The sequence below is a fragment of the Alosa alosa genome, chromosome 10, assembly GCF_017589495.1.
Source record: "Alosa alosa isolate M-15738 ecotype Scorff River chromosome 10, AALO_Geno_1.1, whole genome shotgun sequence".
NCBI classification, from domain to species: Eukaryota; Metazoa; Chordata; class Actinopteri; order Clupeiformes; family Clupeidae; genus Alosa; species Alosa alosa.
This window is the reverse complement of record NC_063198.1, coordinates 1,262,693-1,289,142: the sequence shown is the minus strand read 5'-3', so window position 1 is coordinate 1,289,142 and position 26,450 is coordinate 1,262,693. Positions and strand designations below refer to the sequence as shown.

General features: G+C 41.2%; 1 protein-coding gene across 4 annotated transcripts in view; it reads left to right on the top strand.

The window, feature by feature from the left end:
* Positions 1-26,450, top strand: part of pcbp4 (poly(rC) binding protein 4) — a 130,256-nt gene that overhangs the window by 70,675 nt on the left and 33,131 nt on the right. For 3 of the 4 annotated variants that reach the window (XM_048254536.1, XM_048254535.1, XM_048254538.1), the window contains 3 exons: positions 3,460-3,591; positions 3,859-3,987; positions 24,313-24,402. In XM_048254536.1, the coding sequence (XP_048110493.1) occupies positions 3,460-3,591; positions 3,859-3,987; positions 24,313-24,402 (351 nt within the window). The remainder of the gene's footprint in view (positions 1-3,459; positions 3,592-3,858; positions 3,988-24,312; positions 24,403-26,450) is intronic. The other variant, XM_048254537.1, reaches the window with a different exon arrangement.

Genomic DNA, 26,450 nt, shown 5'->3' with positions numbered 1-26,450 from the left:
CCTAGTGCTTTGTTTTACTTCCTGTCCCTGTGTTTTAGTTCCTGTCAGCCATGTGCTCCTTTGTTTGTTTTGCCATGTGTCTCTGTTCCCTGTGTCTCATCTCACCCTCACCTGTTCCTCATTATTAGTCTGCTAGTTTAATTATGGTTTCCAGGGGCCTGTACTACGAAGCGGGGTTACTGGCTTATCTGGGTAACTTCAAGAGTAACTTGATCAAGTGTGGCGTAACTTCTCGATTAACACGTACTACGAAAGGTGGATAGGTTTTAAACGAGGTATGCTGCCATGGCAATTTACACTGCATCTCAAACCTGCTCCGAGCAGGTTATGTTCTTGGTTAACCCGAGATTTCCGTTAACCACACCCTTTATAAGTACCACCCCTCCACTAACATTTCGAGACAATGACGGCGTACCTGATGATCCATACGACATTGGAGCGCAAATCGTGAGGGGCTCTCTTCGCAGGGCGAGGGTTTTTAGAGACCGCCAGAATCCGCTGATATACCTGGACGATACTCTCTATGAAAGATATAGATTGTCAGCCGAGGGAATTCATTATTTTTGTCAGCTGATTGAGGCTGACATCTCTAATGTCACCCGCTGTAGCAATGCCCTTATGTGGACAATTCATGTATTCCATCGGTGATGCTGAACCCGAATGCGGGTTAAAATTCATTTTGGCGGGTGTTAATAAAAACTTACTAGCCAGTTTGGCCGGTGATGCATAAGGCATTACATGCATGATACATAAGGCTCCGGTCATATATCCCCCGGCAGTACTACGACGCTGATTAAGAAGTTGATTTGTTGAACCGGGGTTAACCTAATAGGAGTTTGTGCACGTTCACATAAAAGAGGCGGGTTTCAGCGCAAGTCACCACTTGCAATGATGACGCGATCACCTTATTTTACGGACGAGGAATGCACAATTATTGTGACAAGTTAGGAGGAATTAAAACTCACTCTACGACAAAAATCAAATACGTCGGCAGCAAACAAGGCAAGGCTGTTGGCAACGTATTGCAGATCGGGTAGGCTAAATGACTAAAAGTAAAGTTTTTTTTCCACATGTTCTTCAAATATGTTTTACGGAGGATTAATAGCTTTCGGAATGTCTGAAATGAGTTGAAATAATTAAATTGCCCATTTTGAGTTCATAATAAGGCCTAGAGATGCAACACAATTCAGAAGTGGTCATATAGATTAATAAGGATAATTGAATGTTTAAGTAGCCCCCATTGACTGATTAAGTGTATGCCTAATCCTTTGAACATTTCAGATGCAACACCATTGCCAAATGCACATGGCAGCAGGTGAAAATGAAACACAAAAACATTATTCAGAATAGTAGGTTTATATAGTTATATAATTATGAAAACATGTAGTAGGCCGATGCTTATAGCCTTCACTTGGCCTCTGTTTTAGGCTACAGCTAACAAGAAAAAGGTGTCTTAACACTACTGTAGGAGAAAAGGCACCAGAGTGTTGGTGATTTTGGTGATTTTAATTTGTTAGGCCTGTATGTCTGATTTATTTTCGGACAAACAGTAGCCTAGGTTATTCTTGCTCAGATGTTCAGCATAGGGCCTACTGTATGTCCGATTTATTTTCGGACATACAGTATTCTTGCTCAGATGTTCAGCATCACCGATGGAATACATGAATTGTCCACGTAAGGGCATTGCGATGACGGGTGACATTAGAGACGTCTGCCTAGATCATCTGACAAAGATAACGAATTCCCTCGGCTGACAATCTATATCTTCATAGAGAATATCGTCCGGGTATATATATATCTGGCGGTCTCTAAAACCCGTTGCCCTGCGAAGAGAGCCTCTTACGATTTGCGCTCCAATGTCGTATGGATCATCCAGGTACGCCAACATTGTCTCGGGAGAAATTGTTAGTGGAGGTGTGGTACTTATAAAGGGTGTGGTTAACGGAAACCTCGGGTTAACCAAGAACATAACCTGCTCGGAGCAGGTTTGAGATGCAGCGTAAATTGCCATGGCAGCATACCTCGGTTAAAACCTATCCACCTTTAAATGATGCGGGTTAATCGGGAAGTTACGCCACACGTGATCAAGTTACTCTCGAAGTTACCCAGATAAACCAGTAACCCCGCTTCGTAGCACAGGCCCCAGGTCCCAGCCCTGTGATCACCTGTCTCTTGGACCCCGTTTCATTTCCCTTTGTTTGTGCCCTTCGTTTACATGCAAACAGAGAATTCGCCTCTGAAAACGATTTTGAAAAAAAAAAATTGCAGAAACTGAGAAAAATTGAGTGTGCCAGAACTTGCACCTGGGCAAAAAAAGCGACCTATGTTTACATTTTGTTCAAAAGAAGAAGTAATTCGTTGCTGTTGCTATTTTTGGGATTCTGATTGGCCAATGTGGGCTTGACAACGTTAGACAACGTTGTGATTAACTTTAGGCTACTGCAAACTGCTTTACACTCTTCTTAGAGAGCGTTTACCATGTCAATGTCAAAACAGCTTGTTACATCGAGATACATAGTCTCTCCATTGCAGCAGATCTAACTACGTTATGCTACTCCATTTAATTGGGAACGCATTTGAGCGTGCACAAGAGGGAGAGAGTGCGACAGGTTCCAGCTGGCTTGTTATTGTTGATAATTGGTATCTTTTTATAAGAAACTTATATATATATATACACACATTATTTTTTTGTTGTGTGGCCCGCCGGCCAATTTTCAAAACCCAATGTGGCCCTTGAGTCAAAAAGTTTGGACACCCCTGCTTTAAGGCTAACATTAAGAACAAAGCAGCTGTTAAGTATTTTTTTGGTGAATCCAGGTTTGTGAATCCGGCCTCTGGTGTTGTTTTCAGTTCTTATAGTGTGGGAGCAGAATAGACTTCTGAAGTTCGTCTACAAAAAGAACCAAAACGGCCGTCTTTGCCTATATAAGGAGATCCGGTTGTTAATTGTAGCTAACTACCTATGGCAAGTTGCATTGCAAGTTAGCTCTGGGGTAGCAAAAATCTAAGTGTGCCGCCTTCACGTACCGGAGATCACAGTGTCCACTCGAAGGCAGAGGACAACAGTGTGTTCAGGAAAACGTCTGCATTTCAGACTTTTTCATCCCAGCAAGAGTTTAACAGGTGCGATAATTCAAAAACCCCATGTTATTTTCAAATAGGAAAAATCGGCAGAGACCGGATGACAAAGATGGCTGCTTTTTTGTAGGCGAACTTCAGAGGTCTATGAGTACTAGTCATCATGCTTAAAACCTGGGTGTGAACTTGGTTCAACTTTGAAGCACAAGATAAGTTAAAATGTTGATTTTGTGGCTTTGTATTTGTATACAGAAGGTATAGCTGTGATTCTCAATATCACATTCTCCCAGTTTGTGTACATTAGACACATATTCAATGGCATACTGTTGGAAGCATCTTCCTTTTCATATTTACTCCTCTCTTCTTATAAATGTCACTCAGGACCTTACTGCTCTTGTGGCCAATGGGACAGTCTCCAGCAAACCTCCAGTCACCTTACGACTGGTTATTCCTGCCAGCCAGTGTGGCTCACTCATTGGAAAGGGTGGTTCAAAAATCAAGGAGATCAGAGAGGTGAGTTGTGAAGAAAATAAATATATTCTTCTGCTTCCTTCTTTCTCCTCAAGAAGACCTCTAACTCTTTCTGTCTCCTTGTCTTTGCTGTGCTGAATAATTTATGCATTATGATGCCAGTAAGGCCTCATTTATTTTAAATGTATTGTGATATTTCTGACAGTAGGAATGAGGTAATGTGTAATGTAGTGTCAAGCCAACAGTTAAAAAAACAGTTTTTCCCGTGGAAAGCTCACCAGACCATATATCTCTTCTTCTTTCTGGCAGAGCACAGGAGCTCAGGTACAGGTAGCTGGAGACCTCCTTCCAAACTCCACTGAGAGAGGTGTCACAATATCTGGCACACAGGACGCCATCATCCAATGTGTCAAACTTATCTGCACTGTAATATTGGAGGTAGGATTTACACAGCTTCCAGACCAATCATTTGATCAAGAACACACAGTTATTGAACTATTACAGTCGCCAAGTGTATTTAAAGGATATGATTTGCCAAAGCTCTTCATGATATGATTTCATTTTTGTATTTGACAGTGTTCCGAGATAGGGAGAACATTTGCATGGAAAATTAAGAATTAAGAGGGATGAAGCAGAAAACTATGTCAATGACTTATACTAAAGCTAAATAGGCTGGCACACAATAAGAAATAATGCACAAAATTTGGTGAGAATGAGTAGCTGTAAGCAGAGGGTTTCTACAAGTGTATCAGGTTGGAGTCAAGGACTTCAGTAGCTTCTCTGCTGCTTGTCTGAATGACCTTAGGAATTTGTATTCACTCGAATTGGTGAGTGTTGCTGCCCCCCCAATCATCAACATTCTGAATTTTTGGTCAACGATTCCTGGGACACCGAAACACCGGGTCACTTGGTGGGCATGTAGCCCCACTAGACTTTTTAGGAAAAAATTGTTTGGTCCCCTGGGGCCACTCAACCCCACTCAAACTTTAATTCAAATGGTTTCTTCACAGCTAATGAGTATAAAATACATTGTTTTGTCACATAAGCAAGTCATTATTTAGGGCTGCTATTAGAATTTCAGCCCAAAGTTGGATAATTAAAAAACTGTACAACCTAAATTTCACCAAAATGTCTCATGCTTCCCAAGAGACAATAAAACCTTGGACCATGTCTACACGAATGTGCCTGGTGCCTACAAAGTCACACCCCTCCCCCACCTTGGTCAGTCCAACCACCTCTCTTTGTTTCTCCTGCCTAAGTACACCCCAGTCATCAAACGTGTGAAACTAATAACAAAAGCCATTAAGGTCTGGATGGAAGACGCAGACTCCACTCTACTCAACACTCAACAGTTCCAGCACACTGACTGGAATGTGTTTGCTGCTGACGCCACCATGGACTCCCATACAAACATTCACACATACACACACAACTCTGTCCTGGATTATATCAACAAGTGTGTAGAGGGAGTGACTACACATAAAACAGTGAAACTATTCCCTAACCAGAAACCCTGGATGAACAAAGAAGTTTGCCTCCTCCTCAATGCTAGGGATGCAGCCTTCAGGTCGGGAGACCAGGAGGCCTACAACTCAGCCAGATCCAACCTGAGGAAAGGAATATCCAGGGCCAAACAAACCTACAAGAAAAGGATTGAAGAGCACTTCAACTCCTCCGACCCCCGGTATATGTGGCAAGGTCTACATACAATCACCAACAAATCCCCTTGCAACTCTTCCCTACCCTCTACTTCCCTCCCAGACGAGCTGAACGACTTCTATGCTCGATTTGACCAAGAAAACAAGGAGGCAGCCTTTAAGTCAGCTGTTTCACCGGACGAGGACATACTCCAATTTTCCACCTCAGAGGTCTGCAACATCCTGGGCAGAGTGAATGCTCAGAAAGCTGCTGGCCCTGATGGAGTTCCCGGACGTTTGTTGCGAGCCTGCTCAGAGCAGTTGGCTGGTGTCTTCACCAACATCTTTAGCATGTCTCTAGCCCACTCAACAGTCCCCCACAATTTTAAATCTGCCACTATTGTTCCGGTGCCTAAACAGTCCACAGCCAAAGAGCTGAACGACTTCCGCCCGGTTGCACTGACACCCATTATTGCGAAATGCTTTGAGAAGTTGGTCCTCTCACAGCTGAAATCATGTCTGCCTGCTACACTGGACCCGTGTCAATTTGCCTACCGACGCAACAGATCAACAGAGGATGCCATCTCCACAGCGCTCCATCTGGCACTCACCCATCTGGACAGTCCCAATACATATGTTAGAATGCTGTTCATTGACTTCAGTTCAGCATTCAACACTGTGATCCCTTCCTAGCTGATCTCCAAGCTAGGCCAGCTTGGAATCAGCAACTCACTCTGCAACTGTATTATTGACTTCCTTACTAACAGACCCCAGACTGTTAAATTAGTCTCTTGTTAGAAGTCTCTCCTCCTCCACCATCACCCTGAACATTGGCGTGCCGCAGGGCTGTGTGTTGAGCCCTCTGCTCTACTCCCTCTTCACCCACGACTGCGCCCCTGTTTATGACTCCAATGCCATAAGCAAGTTCGCAGATGACACCACAGTGGTGGGCCTGATCAGAGAGGAGGATGAAACAGCATATAGAGAGGAGGTTCAGCACCTAGCTATGTGGTGCAAAAACAATAACCTGGCACTCAATACCCAGAAGACCAAGGAGATCATTGTGGATTTCAGGAGAGCCAAGAGCAGGGCACACATCCCCCTCCACATCAGCGATGCTGAGGTGGAATGTGTGTCTAGTTTTAAAGGCAAACTATGCAGGTTTTTTAGCTTAATTTACCTTCATTTACAGCTTCGGAGTCATTGGAATGGTTATATGACTTTTTTCGGGTTGAATGGTAGCCATCTCGCTTCCCCCTAGCGCCTGTGAGCGGAAAAACTACCCTTGCAATTTTGTGCCTGGCACCGGCTAGAACAAGGTAGCAATTGAGTTTCTCAGACATTCGTCATGACAGAGCCAGCGAAAAAGAAAACAGTGAGGAGATTGCCAATACTGCATAGTTTCTCTTTAAGTTCCTTGGGGTACACATCACTGAAAATCTTTCTTGGTCTGTCAGTTTGGTGAAGAAGTCGCATCAGCGCCTTCACTTTCTAAGAACCCTGAAGAAAGCACACCTATGTCCGAGGATTCCTAGGAACAGACTTCTACCGTTGTACCATTGAGAGCATACTCACTAACTGTATCTCTGTATGGTACGGCAACTGCAACGCTGCTGATCTCAAGGCACTACAAAGAGTAGTGAAATCTGCCCAAAGGACTATTGGCACCCAAATCCTCTCCATCCACAACACATATCATAAACATTGTAAAAACAAAGCCAAATCCATTTTCAAGGATGCCACCCACCCAAACTATGGTCTTTTCAGTCTCCTCCCGTATGGCAGGCGATACAGGAGCCTGCGCTCCCGCACCAGCAGGCTCAGGTACAGCTTCTTTCCAGAGGCTGTAACACTGCTGAACAAAACTACACCTCCTGTCTAGCATTTGCACTTTAGCTGTTTACCTGTTTACTTTTTACTACTGCACTGTTTACCTGTGTACATTGACTGTATTGCATTGCTCCTGTTTACATTTACTCCTACACTGTTTCACCTATGACCTTGCACTGCTAACACCCCATACTATGCATTATATTTATATATATATATATAGTTAAAAATCCAAAGTTGGGCTTTCTCTCCCTCCATCTAAGGAAAGAACACAAGCCTGATAGTGAATAGGTTGTTTGGTTGTACATCACATCCACATAATCTAAAACACCACCAACCATGACCCTTTTCACTATAATTATTGTCACGGGAGGATTTACAGATTGTTTGGAGAGGTAACATTAGTCTAAGAGTTCACTACTGTGTGTTATGCCCTTGGCTAAACCATGCATAGCTACCAACTTGCAAGCTAACATTGATTCATGAAGATTATGAGAAAGGAGATATGACAGAAAACATCCATAGAGTCAGTATGCACAATTAACCTGCATTGTGTTGAACCTGCACGATTCAGCCCTGCACACGCCCGGACTCGAACCCGCGAAACAGCAGCACCTTGGATCAGTGTTGGGGGTAACAAGTTACAAAGTAACGTTCAGATATGTTTAAGTGGTGCATGCATGTGTGCTTGCACCGTTTCCATAGCGACAGAGATCAATTTTAATGACGTAACTGCTGATGCGAAGGAGAGAGGGAAATAGAGATGGAGACGGAGACAGAGTTTCGGCCAGTGGCGATAATCACATTACTTTCAGTTTATTGGTCGAAATGAAAAAAATATTTGTGTGAAATGTACTCTATGCCCAGGCGACAGGTATCTTTCTACTGCTGCCAACTCAGCATGGCAATACAAAACTTGTGGCGAAAGATCCTGCTCGCCGGTCATTTTAAGAAGTCACTCAGCAGCCAACCCCGCCTAAACAAGCTAAGCTTTTCTCAAGTCTTGTAGCGCAGCAGGTAGCACAAAAAGAAATGAACAGGCTAGTTGCAGGGTTCATTATAGATGACATGCTTCCCCTGTCAACTATTGGGCAGCCGTGGCCCACTGGTTAGCACTCTGGACTTGTAACTGGAGGGTTGCTGGTTCGAGCCCCGACCAGTGGGCCGCGGCTGAAGTGCCCTTGAGCAAGGCACCTAACCACTCCCTGCTCCCCAAGCGCCGCCGTTGTAGCAGGCAGCTCACTGCGCCGGGATTAGTGTGTGCTTCACCTGTTTGTGTTTCACTAATTCACCGATTGGGTTAAATGCAGAGACCAAATTTCCCTCACGGGATCAAAAAAGTATATATACTTATATATATATATATATATATACATACACTTATTGAATTGCCCAGGTTTAGAAAAATACTACATAAAATACCCGCGACTCACAAGCCAATGTCCGACAGGAAAACATTTTCCCAATACCTGGACATGTGTTATCCAGACATGGAATCGAAGCTCAAAATAACTTTCAAGTCCCTGGTTCATGTGTCTACCACCGCGGACATTTGGTCCGCCAACAACAAAAGTTACTTAGGAATGCCGGTGCACTGGATAGACAGCATGAGTTGTGAACACGAGAAGGCAAGAGGGGGAGAGGAGAACACACTGACGATGTCATAGCCAAATAGTTTTGGTTCACTCCAAATGATTGTCTAGGTGTAGGTGGTCATAAAATAAATTAGTATCAACGTAATATAGCCTATTGTCTCCCATAAGTCCCAAAGTGTTTGAAATATATTTATCTGAAATGCAATAGCTTTCTCATTAGGCCTAATATTTAATCTGTCAAGCACACAGTTGATTTACAAGGATACAAGGATACAAGGAAGTTTATTGTCACATGCATATAGTGACTGGAAGTAAGAAATGCAGTGAAATTATGTCTGGTGTCAGCCTATTTGTGCATTTATGGGGGGGCGGGGGGGGTTGGTAGATTAAGTGGCAAGGGCTGCATAAGAAAGGTGGGGGAGGATTGGGATTGGGGGGGGGGCACCAACAAGGAGCACCCAAGAGCAACAGGGGCAAGGAAAAACTCCCTTACCAAGGAAGGACAGTGTGCAATATGTGTGTTGGAGAAGCTTCCTCATGAGACAATGTGCTGTGTATTGGGGGGGGGCAGTGTGCTGTAAGTATGTTGGGGATGGGGATGGGGATGGGGGTGGGGCGGGGGGGGGGGGGGCAGAAAGGCTAGGCAATCAAGGACATGGGTAGATGGAGGAGAAATCAAAAATAATAAATAAAAAGTTCTATGGAGATGTGCAAAAGTTGGAGAAAGTCAGGTGTGTGTGTGTGTGTGTGTGGGGGGGTCATGAGTGCTGAGGAGTGAATGAGTGCAAAGTCAGTATAGAGTGAGTTCAGAACTATTTACATTCATGAACAATCGTCGACACATGAAGCAGTTTTAATTATTAGCTGCCTATAGTAATACAGAATTATCCTTTGGCTTGCATCAGCCTACCAAATGTGCATGACCCTTTATCAACAGTAGGACATGTCTTTCATTAAAGAACGCCTGTTCTTCAATCAGCCAAAGAGGACACATGTAACTCCTCCCCTAGTTACTCTCCATTGGCTCCCTATAGTAGCCAGAATTAAATTTAAATCTCTCACTTTGGCCTATAGGACACTAACTGGATCTGCTCCTAGTTGTAGTAATTTTGTGGTAATTTTGGGTCGTTTAAGAGGGGTCTAAAGACATTCCTATTCAACATATACTTAGTTGTTTAAGCGCTTATGTGTCATGGTTTGTATAATGTTGTTTTATTTTAATTGGGCTGTTAATTCATTTGACATTATTGTTTATTATTGATATTCTCCTTAATGTAGTCTTAGCATGTCATTGTTTTTATATTATTGATTGAATGGACATTAATGTTTTATTATTGCCTTTCCCCCTTTTTCCATTGCTTTTTTATTAGGCTATTGATTGGATTGATATTATTGTGTATTATAACTATTCTCCTTATTATATTTGACCTACATTCTAATCTGTTCCCTGTTCAATTTTAAATATTATTATGTTGTTTTGTATTTATGTGTCGCTTTGGACAAAGGCGTCTGCTAAATCCATAACCATAACCATAAAGAGTATAATCTAAAAATGCCATTTTCAAGGTGATAAGCTATGTAGCCTTGTGAGGGACCGAGGCGACCACCCCACGTTTAGGGAGGTGCGCCACTGGATTAGGTGGTGTTGAGGGAAGGCAGGAGACAGCAGTTCCATACAAAAATATAATTTATTTTGTCCACAAACCAGGAGGAAGCATAGCAGGAATCCAGACATAAAAATCCAGGGAACTTCAGTATGTATCTTCAAGTGAACATTTGAACTCGCCATTAAACTAGGCCACAATTTCACAGACTTTCTAGGCCCCCGATCCAAACAAGGCGTCCTTGCATAACTTTATTCTTTATTCTTTATTAGGATCCCCATTAGCTTCCCCAAAAAAGGGTCGCTAATCTCCCTGGGGTCCTGTAGTAAAAATAATAATACTAAAACATTTAGTCATCAACATTACAAGTGTCGAAATACATTGGAATTGCACCTTATTTGTATTAAAACAAAATCAAATTTAAAAACACAATAATGACAAAAAAAAAAAAAAAAAAACAAAGTGAAGTGACTTATATGCCTGACTCTAACTTAAGAAAATGTTGCCTTAAACAGCGGTTAAACCCTCAAATCAAGGGGAATTGAGCACTTTTTGAAAGAAACATCTTCTACCATAGTTAGGTTATACCATAAGGTTTATTTTCAGATTGGGAGGGAAGTCAAATTTGACCTCTGAGGCCTAATCCAAGATGGCCGCCAACAATATTCAAAAGTTCCTCACGTTGGAACCAAACACAGTAGAAAAACACTTAAGGTGTCATTTCCCACTAACTTTTGGGTGCCCATTCTGTATCTGATAACTTTGAAACCACCAGAGTTCAAGAAAATGCATTTAAGTAATGGTCAAGGTAAACAAAACATCAAAATATTATTTTTTTATGTACCCTATGTACCCCAATTAATTTATTTGTTGTCCCTGTATTATTCAGTTATTAGTTGTTATTTCATGAGATGTGTGGCTAATTTCATTTCTTCACAGCACAGAATTATCCACAGGTGACCCCCCTAGACCATTTTCACAGACCACCTGCCATACCACCGCTGGTTAAAAAAACCCTGCTTTAGAGAGTTGTTGCTACAGGCCACAGTACGCACAATGTAGAGAGCACTTCAATCGACATATTCTAACAGGCAAACATATTGACTATGAACAAACAATAGTATTACATAATTACATAATATTATTCATGTTGCAAATGAATTTAACCATAGCCAGGAAGGAGTTTTCCTTGGTAGTTAGCTTTTGAGGTAAACATCATGGACATTGATCAAAATAATTATCCTAGCTAAACTAGAAGACAGTCTGGAACATTTATGTGAGCTGAAGCTAGTTTAATGATTGAACAGAGTATATTGTAGATATGTCAGCTTGGTAATGTGAAATTTGTTATGGCTGAAATAGGTAATGTTAACAGAGAAGCCTAGTTAAAAAGCCGGTCAACCGGGCTTGAACACATTTGTAGCTAGCATGTTAATATAAGGCTGTGTCTTTAATTACTACTAATAAATTACTTCTTACTGTTAAAGACTATCAATTGGGAGATTGTGTTAGGGCAGGTTTTGTGGTGGATTGATGCTCAATGTTTTGTACCATCAAGTACCATGTTGATGAAGGCCAAGAGAGATGGTGGCACAGTCCTCTGCTGGCAGTTTTCTTTGAATGACCCGTCAAAAGAGAAAGATGAATTAAGGATCTCTTTGCGCACTACTTGTGCTGCTTGCATTAAGTGCATGACATCACTGTCAGTTTGACAGGCTATCATGAGAGCTGGTCCAATGTCCTTCTCAAAACTCAGGAGTCTGTCTCTTCTGTGTAAATGTGCCCTCAGATGTGAAAGCTCAGAAAGCAGTCGTTCTTTCAGTCTGGTGGTGTGAATCCGTTCACCTACAGTAAGACCAAGTTGTTCCTCACATTTCTGTCAGTGTTGTGGGTGCATGCATTATGGAAACCTGAATAACCTGCAGCAGGCTCATTGCAAAAGCAGCAAGTAGGTTCTGTGGACGGTGAATGGCTGTGGGCAGATCGCGTGTGTATAGACACAAAGAGCCACAAGGCTAAGTGGCACAAGAGATGTCGGCTAAAACTCAACAAAAAAGCATTTGATGAGCTTGTCGGGGGAAAGTAACTACAGCACAACAACAAAAAACCTCGACTGTACACACAAGATCTGCCCCCAGCCACTCACCGTCCACAGAACCTACTTGCTTCCTTTGCAATGAGCCTGCTGCAAGTTCTTCAGATTTCCATAATGCATCAAGCTACAACATTGACAGTGAGGAAGTGTGCCTTTCCATTGAGGCCAAGTACCATCACCACTGTCTGTCTTCATTGTACAACAGAGCCAGGCAGGCTGCATCTAAATGAAATGATGGAGATGATTCTTGTCTACATGGCAGATGAGAACAGATGAGAACAGTGCCCCTTTCTTCACATTGACAGACATCGCTCAGTTGTACAAGACCAGGCTGGAACAACTTGTTCTTATTGTAGGTGAACGGATTCACACCACCAGACTGAAAGAACGACTGCTTTCTTATTAGTGACTTCTTATATCTGACACAGTTCTCAATGTTTTTAATTTCCAAAGAGAGCCTATTCCACATAGCAGAGCCCCTGTAGAGGACAGTTCTTGTCATACAGTTTGTGCATGGTGCTGGGACACCCAAAAACCCATTTGTCACTTGTCGTGTTCCATACTTATGGCAATCACCTGCCAGTATCAGCCAACTGGAAAAAAACTGAGGTGTTTTTTCCCAAATTACATTATGTATAAATCTCAAAAGATGATACTTACATTTTGATTCTACAGTTAGCCATTGTAACCTTTTGTGCATCTCAGATACATTTGTTCGAAATGAGCAGTGTAAGGATAACCTTGATGCTCTATTCTGAGCGACCTGGAGTTTCTTAAGGTGTTTCCCAGCAGCACTTGACCAAACAACTGGGCAGTAATCCAAATGAGACAGCACAATTGACCTAATAACATCAGTCATTGTGGAGGATGAGACATATGTTGAACATTTTCTTTCCATTGCAATACCTTTCCCCATTTTTGTGACAATATCATCAATTTGATCAGACCAAGAGAGTAAATTGTCCAATTTCACTCTCAGCAGTTTAGTTTTAGTAACCTGCTCTATAGGAATGTTGTCAATTGATAAATTCAGTGTATTGGCCTTAGCAAGGGCATTTCTGTTACCAAAAATAATACATTTAGTCTTTGATATGTTCAGCTATAATTTGTTCATTCTCACCCATCTCGCTATGTTTTGTAGCTCAGTATTAAGATGTTCTTCCAGCTCCACTCAGTGTGTGAGGTAGTAAATAAGGTAGAGTCATCAGCATACATCACCACATTAGCATTTCCAACAGCTGATGGTAAGTCATTAATGAAAATTGAGAATAGAAAAGCAGCTACCCAAGCAGCTACCCTGCGGAACGCCACAAGATACTGTTTTTCTATCTGAAAAACTTCCATTGAAAAATACCCGCTGTCTCCTACTGAAGAGACTTTTCAGCCAAGCAATCGCTAAGGGTGAGAAACCATACTTTTCAAGCTTTGAAAATCAAAATACTATGGTCAATAACATCAAAAGCTGCTGTGAAATCTAAGAGCACAGCTCCGACTAGTTTTCCAGCATCCATGTGTGTTAACCACAAATCTGTCATATGTATTAATGCTGTGTTTTTGGAATGACCTGGTCTATAAGCATGCTGAGCAATTGTAAGTAAACCATTTTGACTGAAATAATTAAAAAAATGATTAAAAATTATTCTCTCAAATATTTTAGATAGTGCAGGGAGTAGACTGATGGGCCTGCAGTTAGAGCCAGTGAAATCAGCCCTTGTGTCTTTTGGCAAGGGCATGATTTTAGACTCTTTCCATAGCTCTGGGGCCTCATTTATAAAGCGTTCTTACGCACAGATTTGATCTTAGACCGTGCGTACGCTCAAATCCATGCCAACGCTCAGATTTATAAAAACCGTCTTTGACGTGGAAAAGTGCTTATCTCCACGTCAGGTTCAAACATGACGTACGACCATTTCCTTGTGGTAATGCCGGGGTACTGCAAGTAATCTGAGGTCCAAGTGCGATGCATTTTCAAAATTCCAAGACCAATGATCTCATGTCTTTCTTTGCCATGTGCATGATCAATATCAGAAGATTTTTAAAGATGTTTTTGGACGCAGCTTAATGTTTCATGGTTTGGCATAAAACTGCTAATGAGAACTTTAGCCCACTTAAGAAAGTGAAAAGACGTATAGCTTACTTATTTCACAATATCTAAAAAAAAACCCCACCAAGTCCTACTATAGAATAATTGAAACATTCTTACAGGTGATATAGTATATTTAGTATTCTCACCAATCTAATATTGACCATCAAATGTCCAATTGCCCTCGTTTAGGAGAGGAAGGCATTCAAAAAGGCATTCGAACAGTTTGATAATGTTGGAGGTTATTGTGCAGTATTGGGAATATAGGATAGTAGGCCTATTTGATCATACCGTTTTGAATGTTAAAAGTGAATAAACTTTTTTGAGAGGTGGATAAACTCTAATAAGAGGTGGGTAGGCCTAAACTCTATTCCTGAAATTTCAGAGGTGCATAAACTGCGTTTACTCGCGTTTAGCCTCCACTACATCCTAATTTGCGCTCATAGGCCTATTCCCAGCTTCGTAACAGAAAGGTAATATTTGACTGTAAGCTATACAATGTAGGTAGGCTATAGATATTTTATATCATACATAGCGTACACAACCAAGGGACGGAAGTTATCCTCTGAAAGCAGGGCATCTTCATATTTAGTGTTGCGTCGGAGTTGCGTAAAGAGGTGCAGAGCGCGCACCTGTTTGCTTTTTTTGACTGGCAGTGCCCAAGATCAGATGACAATACGTGAGTTGAATAATGTAGGATAAAAATATAAAGGTAAGCCTAAAGCAAACAATAAAGGACAATGTTTAAGGCATTAGACATTATTGAAAGAAAATGATAGCAAAGATATGCAGAATGAATGAAAAATGACCGGCGAACTAGGCTACTTTTTCAGCAAAAACATAGCCTACCCTAAAAGAAACGTTAAGCCTACATGACATATCACCCTTATAATTTAGTCCTCTGTTTTGTTGGCTAAATCAGCATATTACCCTGGGTCATATTGGAAACGTACAGTAGCCTACTGTACCATAACGTACAGGATTATATAGGCCTAGAGGTCTTTCCTTCATAAGCTAGGCCTACCCATTTTTTCTACAAAGTAGGCCTAAACATACGAAATGTTGATTATTCACATCACTGCAAGCAAAAGGAATGAAAGCGAGCAGAGGACAATGGACATGGATGCATACGATCTCTTTCCAGAAAGCTTTGCTGGAAAAAACATAATTAGTTAAGCTATTCGAACTGACGCATATAGGCTAGTTAACATCAGATGGCATAGGCTAGACCTATACAATGTTTTCAATATATAATTGTACATAAGCTACAGCTTTTAGGGCATTGATTTCATTTAAACATATGCTAATGATATTTATGAGGGGGTGTTTACAAGGCGGAGACCTAAAACCATCCTGCTGCGCACAAGTTGACGTTCATTTGTGATTTATAATGGGCACATCTGGAAGGGTGGCGTCACGACGTTTTTTGTGCGTGCGTTACGTTCGCTTTCTCTCTGAATCACACGTACGATCATTTCAGAAATGATCTAAGATCAAATGAAGGATGGTTTCTACGCAACCCTTTTATAAATGAGGCCCCTGGACAGGTACCACTAAGTATACATCTGTTAAAAATATGACATATTGGTTCACAGAGTAGTCTCGCCGCCATCTTTAAGAACTTTCCATCAAGATCATCACTTCCTGGAGATGCATCATAAGAGATTGAAATAAGTATTTTTTTAACTGTTTCTAGATTCACTGTGTCAAATGTAAAACCACAAGATTTCCCCTCATAATGCCATTAGAAATACTGTGTGTTGGATCACCATCAAGTAATGGCATTTTAGATCTTAGGTCATCTACTTTTTTGGTGAAAAAGTCATTAAAATAATTGGCTATCTCAGACGGCTTGGTGATAAAGTGGCCATTAGATTCCACATGCTTTTGAGATTGCCTTGCCTTCCTGCACATTATGTCATTTAAGGTCATCCGTAGTTTTTAGTTTCATTTGAAGAAGTACGGATCCTCTCTTTAAAATAAATATTTTTCTTAATATGATTTAGCTTCCCTGGATCTCCAGCTCTTCCCTCTGTCTTCTGTTGTCTCCAGTCTATTGTGTATCTTCCTGTGTGAAATAAGCCTGCCATTAAATAGGCTAGGCAATTACCCAATTAGGTCTGGGCTAAACCATTATAGGAAATGTGGTGGTGGTGGTGGTCTGTACCCAGTCACAGTTCAAATCAACACCTTAATACAGACACATACATACAACATAAACCCATACACAGCCATAAACCTGTAACCGAGTGCAGGTGAGTGTGTTTGGCTGCAGTCCATGCAGGTGTGGCACAAGGCAGTTTTTCAAAAGTTTGTCGTAAGGGAAAAGGTGAGGACTCCTTTTTCACAAGCCTAAATACTTTGTATGGGAAGCGAACCTGTGAACACACAAGAATATAATATAGAATATAATTCATTTCCCATGCTGTCTCGCTACGCATTACACCTAAATTCTTTGGAGCTAGTGAATGTGTAAATCCATGCTTGGTGACACTGTCGGAAAGAAACATTTCTACTTCTATTTTTGAAGTTGTAGGCTACAGGTGACGAAAGCACAGGTTGACGGAACCATCTTTTTGGACTCGTTTTCCGACTGATTGGGGTTTTTTGCAACACATCTTAATTTAGCTTGAAAGTTAACCTGCTACGGACCAGGTTAGTTCTGTGGCATAAATTCCCATAGTTACCAAGCTGGGATTCACGTTAAGCTCACTAATGGAACGGAACTCTCACTAAAATTTGCGAGACTTATTAAAATAAGCCAGGTTTGGCCTTTAGCGAGGTTGATGGAATACCCTCCTGGAATCGGCAGGAACATACGCCAGGATCCTGTTTGTTGATTTCAGCTCCTTCAACACCATCATCCCAGCTCTGCTGCAGGACAAGCTCTCTCAGCTGCATGTACCTGACTCCACCTGCAGTATGTGAAGCTGGGGAAACATGTCTCTGACTCCAGGACCATCAGCACCGGTTCCCCTTAAGGCTGCGTCCTTTCCTTTACTCTTCTCCATGAATACAAACAGTTGCACCTCCATTCATCAGTCAGTCAAGCTCCTAAAGTTTGCGGATGACACCACTCATTGGGCTCGTCTCTGGTGGTGATGAGTCCGCCTACAGGTGAGATTGACCATGTGGTGTCCTGGTGCAGACAAAACAGTTTGGAGCTAAATGCTCTGAAGACAGTGGAGATGGTTTTGGACTTAACCCTTTAGGCGCCAGAGTTTTTTTTTCCGAAACGTTCGATTTTGACATCTTCATTTCAAAAGGCTATATCTTAAAAGTGATAAGAGATAGAGACTTTCTGTAAATTAGAGAAACATTAAGGATGACCCAAAGTTTATGTAGAGATTAAATGTTTATATCTAATTTGCATTTTATGACGTCATAGGGTGGCGGCCATCTTGGATTATAGAATTTTCATGAAAAGTCGCTTGTTTGAATGATAAAATGCACCACTTCTTTGCCCCCAAAATGTCGCTCACCTTCTGTATGCTATATTGCACAATACTTAATGCTAAGGTAAATAGTAAGTAGTAAACAAACTGTAAATCATTACTAATAAATGGCAGAAACAAACCAAATGCATGTAGCGGTAGGCTGGCCTTTTGCTGTAGAGATTTTCCATTTACTACATACAGTAGGCACTCTGATTCCATGTATGGGGCACATATATATTATTCAGATGACACACAAACACAAGTAGACAAGACCTGTTTAGTTCAAAAGCTCACTTGCCACGGCAAGGCACAGATCAGGAGTGAGACGACGAGACAAGACAAGAGACAATGTTTTCTTTTTGTTGTTTTTGTTGATGTTTTTTTGTTGTTGTTTTTTTCTTAGCTGACAAAGACACACACATCACAAGGACATGAACACACATACATAGTGTATGTCCTAAATGATCAGGGAAATAGATAGCAAATCAACCGTGTAAATCATTACTAATATTTTTTTTATGTAGCAGGCCTTTTGCTGTAGAGATAATGACTCCCTATCCCTATCCGTACAGGGCCGGCATTCCCATCATCTTGTGATACATTATGCATGGCCTAATGGCTCCCCTGCCCCGTGTCACCACCTCTGCTCCTGCTGCGAGCAGCATGGCCAGATCTGCCTTGCGCGCGCCGAGTGGAGAGAATTTGCATAGCTTGGACTAGGCCTACTGTCATTCTCATTGTGACTCCCCACACTGCCTCTACGTTCCCCCCTAACTGTCCTATGAGCACTTCGACCTCGTCTAACATACCCAGAGGCATTAGACAAAGGCTCCATCACGTTATTGTCGCCGATTGGAAGGAGAGGCACACGGTCAGAAGACAGAAGCTAGCTACATGGACATTACCTCCAGCCTCGTTCGCCACACCACTAACACCCTGCTAACTTCCCAATGAACACTCTGACCCCGTGAAACATTATTCCCACCACTGACATTGGGCAAACGATTCAACGTTTGTGCTTGGTGTAAGCTAAACTCTCACTTTGTCCAGCTACATCATTGCAAGGCAGGGACGCATCTGAAGCCTCACTAAACGAATCACTGTCATTTTCTGAAGGCAGATATTCTCCTTCAGAATCAGGGTCCGCGATTAGAAGACCCAACACTTCATTTCGGGTAAACTTTTTTGATGCCATTAGACGATAATCTAATGCAAATACTCGCTGATGTTGACAATATCGCTCTGATAAAGTGGCTCACACGCACACTAGCTCCGGTATTGCACGCACTGATTCAATGCGCTGTAGTGAAAAAGTTTTGTTTAAAGTATGCCCTTTTTTGGACTCGGGGATGACGTATGACATGTCTGCCATCTAGTGGAGTGGAGGTCGAACGAAATATGACACCCTATTGGACTAAATCGGTACCGCATCAGTACCGCATCTTGTCGAGTAAACTCGACCGTGGCGCCTAGAGGGTTAAAGAGAAATCCAGCCACACCCGCCCCCTGAGTGTCTCCCCTGTAGACTCTGTGGAGTCCTTCCGTTTCCTGGGCATCATCATCACCCAGGACCTCAAGTGGGAGCTGGACACCAGTGTCCTCACCAAAAAGGCAGAGCAGAGGATGTACTTCTTGTGACAGCTGAAGAAATACAACCTGCCAAAGCCAATGAAGGTGCTCCTCTACTCCTCCATCATTGAGTCCATCCTCACCTCCTCCATCACCATCTCTGCCAAGGACAAGCGCAGACTGCAGCGTATCATTCACTCTGCTGAGAGGGTGATTGGCTGCTGTCTGCCATCCCTCCATGACCTGCATGCCTCCAGGGCCTGTGGCTGTCCCCTCCCACCCCAGACACTCCCCTCCATTTTGTAGGAATATACATACTTGGAACTATATTTTCATTCAGGGAAATCAATGCTCCTTGGGGCTTTCATGGCAATTTAAGCTGTGACACCATAAGCTACTGTACTGTTGCGTTGTGATTCTAGGAAGTGAAGTGGAACCAAGTCAAGTAATGCATGTGTGTCTTGCATCTGGTGGACAAACTACGTAATGCCAATACTGGAAATGCAGCCTAAATGAAGGATCAATATTCGGTTTTCCTTTACTGAATTTAAAATTATTTATTGGCCGTTATAATTGCCAATACCGATAGTTTGGAAAATGCCTATTATCGGCCCACCAAACGGGCTCTAATCTCCTACTCCAACCCCTACTCTTGCAACTTTTGTGTATGCTTGTATGTGCGTGCGTGTGTGTGTGTGTGTGTGTGTGTGTGTACATGTGAGTGTGTGTGTGAGTGTGTGCATGCCTGTGTTTGTGTTTATGTGTCCGTGCGTGTGGATGTGTGTGTGTGTGCTTGTGTGTGTTTATACGTGTGTGTGTGTGTTTGTGAAAGAAGGAGAGTGTGAGACAGTCCTGCCTTGTAGCTCCTCTCATCATCCTCTACAAGCAACCCCTCGCACAACACCACCATAAACAGGCTGATGGGTGTACAGTCCCTAAATGTACACATAAATTAATTTATTTTATGCCTCCCCATGGATGAAATTCCACAAAACTTGGCATACCCCTAGAGGATGTCATACACATGAAATTTGGTGCAGTTCTAAACATAGAGATTAAAGCAGTGATTTTGCATTTTTATTTTTTACCGGGGGGGGTGTGGGGGTTAAGATAGGGGTGTGTAGGGGGGCAAATCACAATTATTTATTTAGTTATTTAGGAAAAACTGCATTTTTCGCTAACAGTCTAGTGCGGCTACATGCCCACCAAATTTCATGTGCCCCGGTGTTTCGGTGTCCCGGGAATCGTTGACCAAAAATTTGTTTGTATTATTAATATTTCTCTATCATTGTGTTAAATGCTCCAAATGTAAAGCACTTTGAGCTGCATTCTGTGTTTGAAAGGTGCTAAACAAATAAAGCTTATTATTATAACCTTTTTTTCTATAAGTGAAGCGACTAATTCTCCTCATATTTAACACAATAATAAAGAAAATAATAATAATAATAACAATAATAATAATAAATAACTGCAAGTGGTGATTTAACGGGGTCCGAGCAAAATGAACATGAGGTAGCATAGCTTTTTAGTTTACATATGCTTTGATTGTTTGGGCCCAATTGTTCAAAAAAACGTGATTGGATTTCGGTTATCGGATTTCAGTTACCGGATTTCGGCTATCGGATTTCAAATCTTGAAAATGGGTTGTTCAAAGGGAAACAAGGATCCTGGAATTGGATTAGATCACTATTATTAGATCATCTATTCTTGGTTTTGATCTGGATAAAACCTTTGTGTTGTTCAAAACTTTTGAGTTGGATTGGAATAAATTTGATCCATAAAATTAGGATTACCCTGTGCTGTAACATTATAGTGTGCTAACCTCCACAACCCAACAGTATTCTACAGTACTCTTATTCTAGTGTGCTAATCTCCACAACCCAATAGTTTTCTAACAATACTCTATTCTAGTGTGCTTACCTCCACAACCCAACAGTATTCTAACAGTACTCTACTCTAGTGTGCTAATCTCCACAACCCAATAGTATTCTAACAATACTCTATTCTAGTGTGCTAATCTGTACAACCCAATATTATTCTAACAATATTCTACAGGACTATGCATTTGTCGTGGATAAGATGAAGGGTCTGATAATGGAAGGCAGTGTTTCCCACAGAATTGAATTGTATTTGTGGTGGTAGGTGAAGGGGGGTGGGGGTGGGTTCTGTGTTGGAGTCAATAAGATGAACAGCTTATAATTATACAGTTATACTTTCCTTGCACGACAAGTCCTGACTAGTAGCTGTAACATTATAGTGGGCTAACCTCCACAACCCAACAGTATTCTATTCTAGTATGCTAACCTCCACAACCCAACTGAAGGAACTGTAGGGGGCGATGTGGGTTGAGGTAGAGTGAGTGTGTGGCGAGCAGGCAGAGCCTCGGTCAGAAGGCTCAATGGTACGGAGTGATGACACAGAGATGGCAGGTTTCGGTGCAACACAAGTGAACTTTATTTGAGTTTCAATTCATCTGTTCTTTTGTTCTTTACTTGTATGTGTGCTGCATCAAAGAGGAAACAAACAGAAAATGGAGTAATCAGTGAAATGGGGTAAATCAGTACAGATCCCAACTCACAACAATAAACTGAAATCATATGGCTATATAAGGTACAACTAAACAATACTTGACAGCCCAAGTCAACCAACATCATCTAATCATCTCTTTTATGGGACTCCAACACACCAAACCAACAAACAAAGACCTTAACTTTACACATGATAGCAGAGCTACTCTACAAACTGATAAACATCACAAAAGTCATAGTGAGGGTCATTAAAGTGATGACTTACGTTAACTCAAAGACGCACACAAAGCAGGACACACTGGAGTGCTGGGTTGAGATGAACAAAAGAGAGAACTGAGGGCAAGCAAACAATTTATCCTGGTCTGAGCCCCTGCTCCGGAGCTACAGGGTTTTCCAGCCGGTAAACTGGGCGTGGTTAGGTGGCAGAGCCAAACAATCTGTCCTAATATATATATATAAACTTAGGGAGTCTTTTCACCAACGGGGGTGGGTTCTGTGTTGGAGTCAATGAGATAAACAGCCTATAATTATACAGTTATACTTGCCTTGCACTACAGTACAAGTCCATATTGACAAGTAGCTGTAATGTTATAGTGTGCTAACCTCCACAACCCAACAGCATTCTATTCTAGTATGCTAACCTCCACAACCCAACAGCATTCGAACACTCAACCTAAGGATCACCAGTACAAGGCATTATCCCACTGACCCACTGTCAATCCTACATGTTGGCCAGTCACATTCACATGGTGAAAATGTGTATTGGTAAACACACAAGAAAAACTCCAAGCATACATTTGACAATAAAATGAAGGGCTTTCCTAAAAGAGTACACCTGAAAACTTCAGAAATTCTGGGGCAATTAGACATTTGTAGAGAAGAACACTAATGGATGAAATATAAATATGATAGAGTTAATGATGAAGAAAAAATAGTAAACAAAGAAGTTCCCCTAAATGCCATAGAGTGTCTCCGCATTCTGATTTTTGGCGACTAATGAGTGTGAATGTTGATTGCCTGATGTCATTCAGGTGCTGTTCAAAGGTGTGAATCTTCAATAACCAATAGCATGTGCAGCTTGAGCCTAAAGCTTTAACGGGGATTCAAACTCTCAACCTAACAAACACCAGTACAAGGCATTATCCCACTGAGCCACTGACAATCCTACATGGGTTATGGGTAGTGGGGGGTACTGGTAACAATACTTGAAAATGTGAAGTTTGTAGGACTTACGGTTTATAGGAATATAAGTGATCTAGGAAAAAAGGCCTAAGTGGTCTAACTTTATTGGCCTATATCTCTGAAATGGAACAAAATATCAAAAAAATTCTGAGCAGTAACTTTTGTGAGGCTTGGTCTAAACATTGTCTGTGAGAATTTTGGTGAAGATTTGATAATTTTGAGTCTAGCGCCACCTTTGGGTGCAGTACCACAAATTTTGGGTTATGGGTAGAGGGGGGTACTGGTAACCATACCTGAAAATCTCAAGAGTTTTGGAGTTACTGTTTAGGCTGCAGTATGACTTTTACAGAATTTTGTTGAAAAATGAACGGAATAGGCTCTGCTGGCAAATGGTTAGGCCCCGTTGTATAGGCTCTAAAGCCCAATTCACAGCAAAGTGGTGAGACGAAACCATTGCAGAAAGGAGTTGCAGCGGTGTGAATTAAATGTTGCACGTCGTTGCCAGTTGTTGCAAGCCATCGCAAAACATTCACCATGTCTAGTCGCAGTTGCAAGGTTTTAGAATGTTGCAGCAAGTTGCTTGTTTATAGAATGTTGCAGCTCATCTCGTTGCGAATCTTTGGTGTGAATTGAGCGGTTAGCCTTAGTATGTTCTTAGTATTTGTTGTGATTATATGAATTTATATACAGACGTTTAAGGAACACAACGTAACTGAACAATCTTGATATAAGGTTATTATTATGTAGTATGGATCAAAATAGAGAGTTTATAGACTCCTAATTCACTGTGTTGAATATATGACTTATAGTGACAGAACAATAACATATTATACAAGACAATGTATTAGAAATCTGTTCTATTTTGATCCATACTACGTATTAATAACTTTAGATTAAGACCAACTAGTTGCTTATTCAGGATTTACGAAGAATAATTCACCTATTGAGTAAGAATAAGAAGTTGTTGAATAAAGACCTAATAAATGTGTAATGACACTTACTGTAATACAGACCTTATAGCACTAATACGTACACATATTAGTTATGTATTAATGGCCATCATGTGTTTGCTAAAATGAAGTGTTACCAAAATGATTTCTATTAAAGGAGAAATCTGGGACCAATTAAGAGATACACTAGAACATTGCATATACACTACTTTTTTTCTTTATGCTCATCTCTCGATTTGTGTTTGTCTTCCAGTCCCCCCCAAAAGGAGCTACTATTCCATATAGACCAAGCCCAACACCTGGAGTGCTTCTTGCTGGAAATCAGGTACACGGATTTACCCAGGTTTGTCCATGTTAGTGATCGTAATGTATCTATGCTCTACATACATTGCATTCACTATCACATTCCCACACTCTCAATTCCCACACTCTCAAGCAATGAACAGAGTAATGTTAGGGGTCCTATTCTTGTATTCATAAAAATCAAAGAGATGATACAAGAGAACTGTTTGGGGACAGGGGTACGATTTACAGGATGTTATTGTATTATATATAATGTTACTGGATATACAGTATATTGTATTTTTAATGTCTTTATTCATTATGCATACCTACCTACCTTCCAAGGTACAACTAAATGTGCTCTTATGATCCAATAAACACTAAACTAAAAAAAAAAAAAAAAAAAAAAAAAAAAAAAATATTAATGCAAATGAATCACCTCCTCCATTTTCTCTGAGCTAGCATGTGAGTTCTGTGAAACTTAAATCATGTTTTTAACTGTACCAGATTTACCAGGCTCCCACCTACATGTACCGGTACACAGTGATAAAGCACACATATACAGGTGCATCTCAAAAATATAAATATTTTTGAAAAGTTATTTTTTAATGTGAAAAATGTGAATTTCATCCTAGATGCATTACAAATAAAGTGAAATATTTTAAGCGCTTTTCATTTTAATCTTCATGATTACGCTTACAACTCATGTAAATCAAAAGAAATTAACTAATCTGACTAACTAGTTAATTTATGCACTCAGTACTTTTTGGGCTCCTTTTACAAATAGATTCTCTATGGGGCTCAGGTCAGGCAAGTTGGCTGGTCAATCAAGCACAGTAATACCAGGGTGAGCAAACCAGTTACTAGTAGTTTGGACACTGTGGGCAGGTGCCGAGTCCTGCTGGAAAAGGAAATCAGCATCTCCATAAAGCTTGCCAGCAGATGGAAGCATGAAGTGCTCTAACATTCCCCGGTAGACGGCTGCATTGACTCTGAACTTGATATAACACAGTTGACCAACACCAGCAGATAACTTGGTACCCCAAATCATAACTGACTGCGGAAACTTCACACTGGACTTCAAGCAATTTAGAGTATGTGCCTCTCCACTCTTCCTCCAGACTCTTGGGACCTTGATTGGCCTTGATTTCCAAATGAAATGCAAAATTTATTTTCATCTGAAAAGAGGACATGGGACCACTGAGCGATGGTCCACTGTCTCTGGTTCAGGAGTAGCTTGATACTAGGAATGTAACACTTGTATCTCATTTCCTGGACATGTCTGTGTGTAGTAGCTCTTGGTGCACTGACTCCAGCCTCAGTTCCCCCAAGTTCTTGTATCTGCTTTGCTTGGTGAAAGTAATTGTGGTGAATAATTACTTAATATTAATCTTGGGTGTCTTTGTTTTAAACCAAGAAGGGCCACATGGCAATTCAATTATTAATAATTTTAACCGTAAAATGATTGCCATCATTGGCAATCCTCTCAAAGCTGCAGTCATCCCTGTTGCTTGTGCACCTTTTCCTACTACAACTTACCCTTCCTGTCAACATTCCATGAACATACTTTGATACAACACTACAACAGCCTGCCCTTTCAGCAATGACCTTCTGTGGCTTACCCTCCTTGTGGAGGGTGTCAATGAGTGTCTTTTGGACAACTGTCAAGTCTTTCCCATGCTTGTGGTAGTGTTTACTGAACCAAAGAGATTAAAGGCTCAGGAAACCGACAATTCTGTATTATAGCCTCTTCATTCTAATATTTTGAGATTCTGATTACTGATCATCATGTCTGTAAGCCATGATAAATCAAGATTAAAAATAAAGATGGCTTGAAATAATTCACTTTTTAAAATTGATTACAGAAAAAAAAATTTTCCCAAAATATTCAGATTTTTTGATATGCACCTGTAAATCTTCTGTGTGTGAAAGTCCGGTCCCTATGCATATGAATATTGTTGCATAAAGCTGTTCTATCAAGTGGCTTGTCCATGTAGTATTTCAGAATCAGTAAAGTTGCGTATTTGAAAGGCCATGTATGCATATTTGGTATGATGCAATAGTTATAATATTATAACAGCAGTCTGCTGACAGTAATTCCTGTCTCTT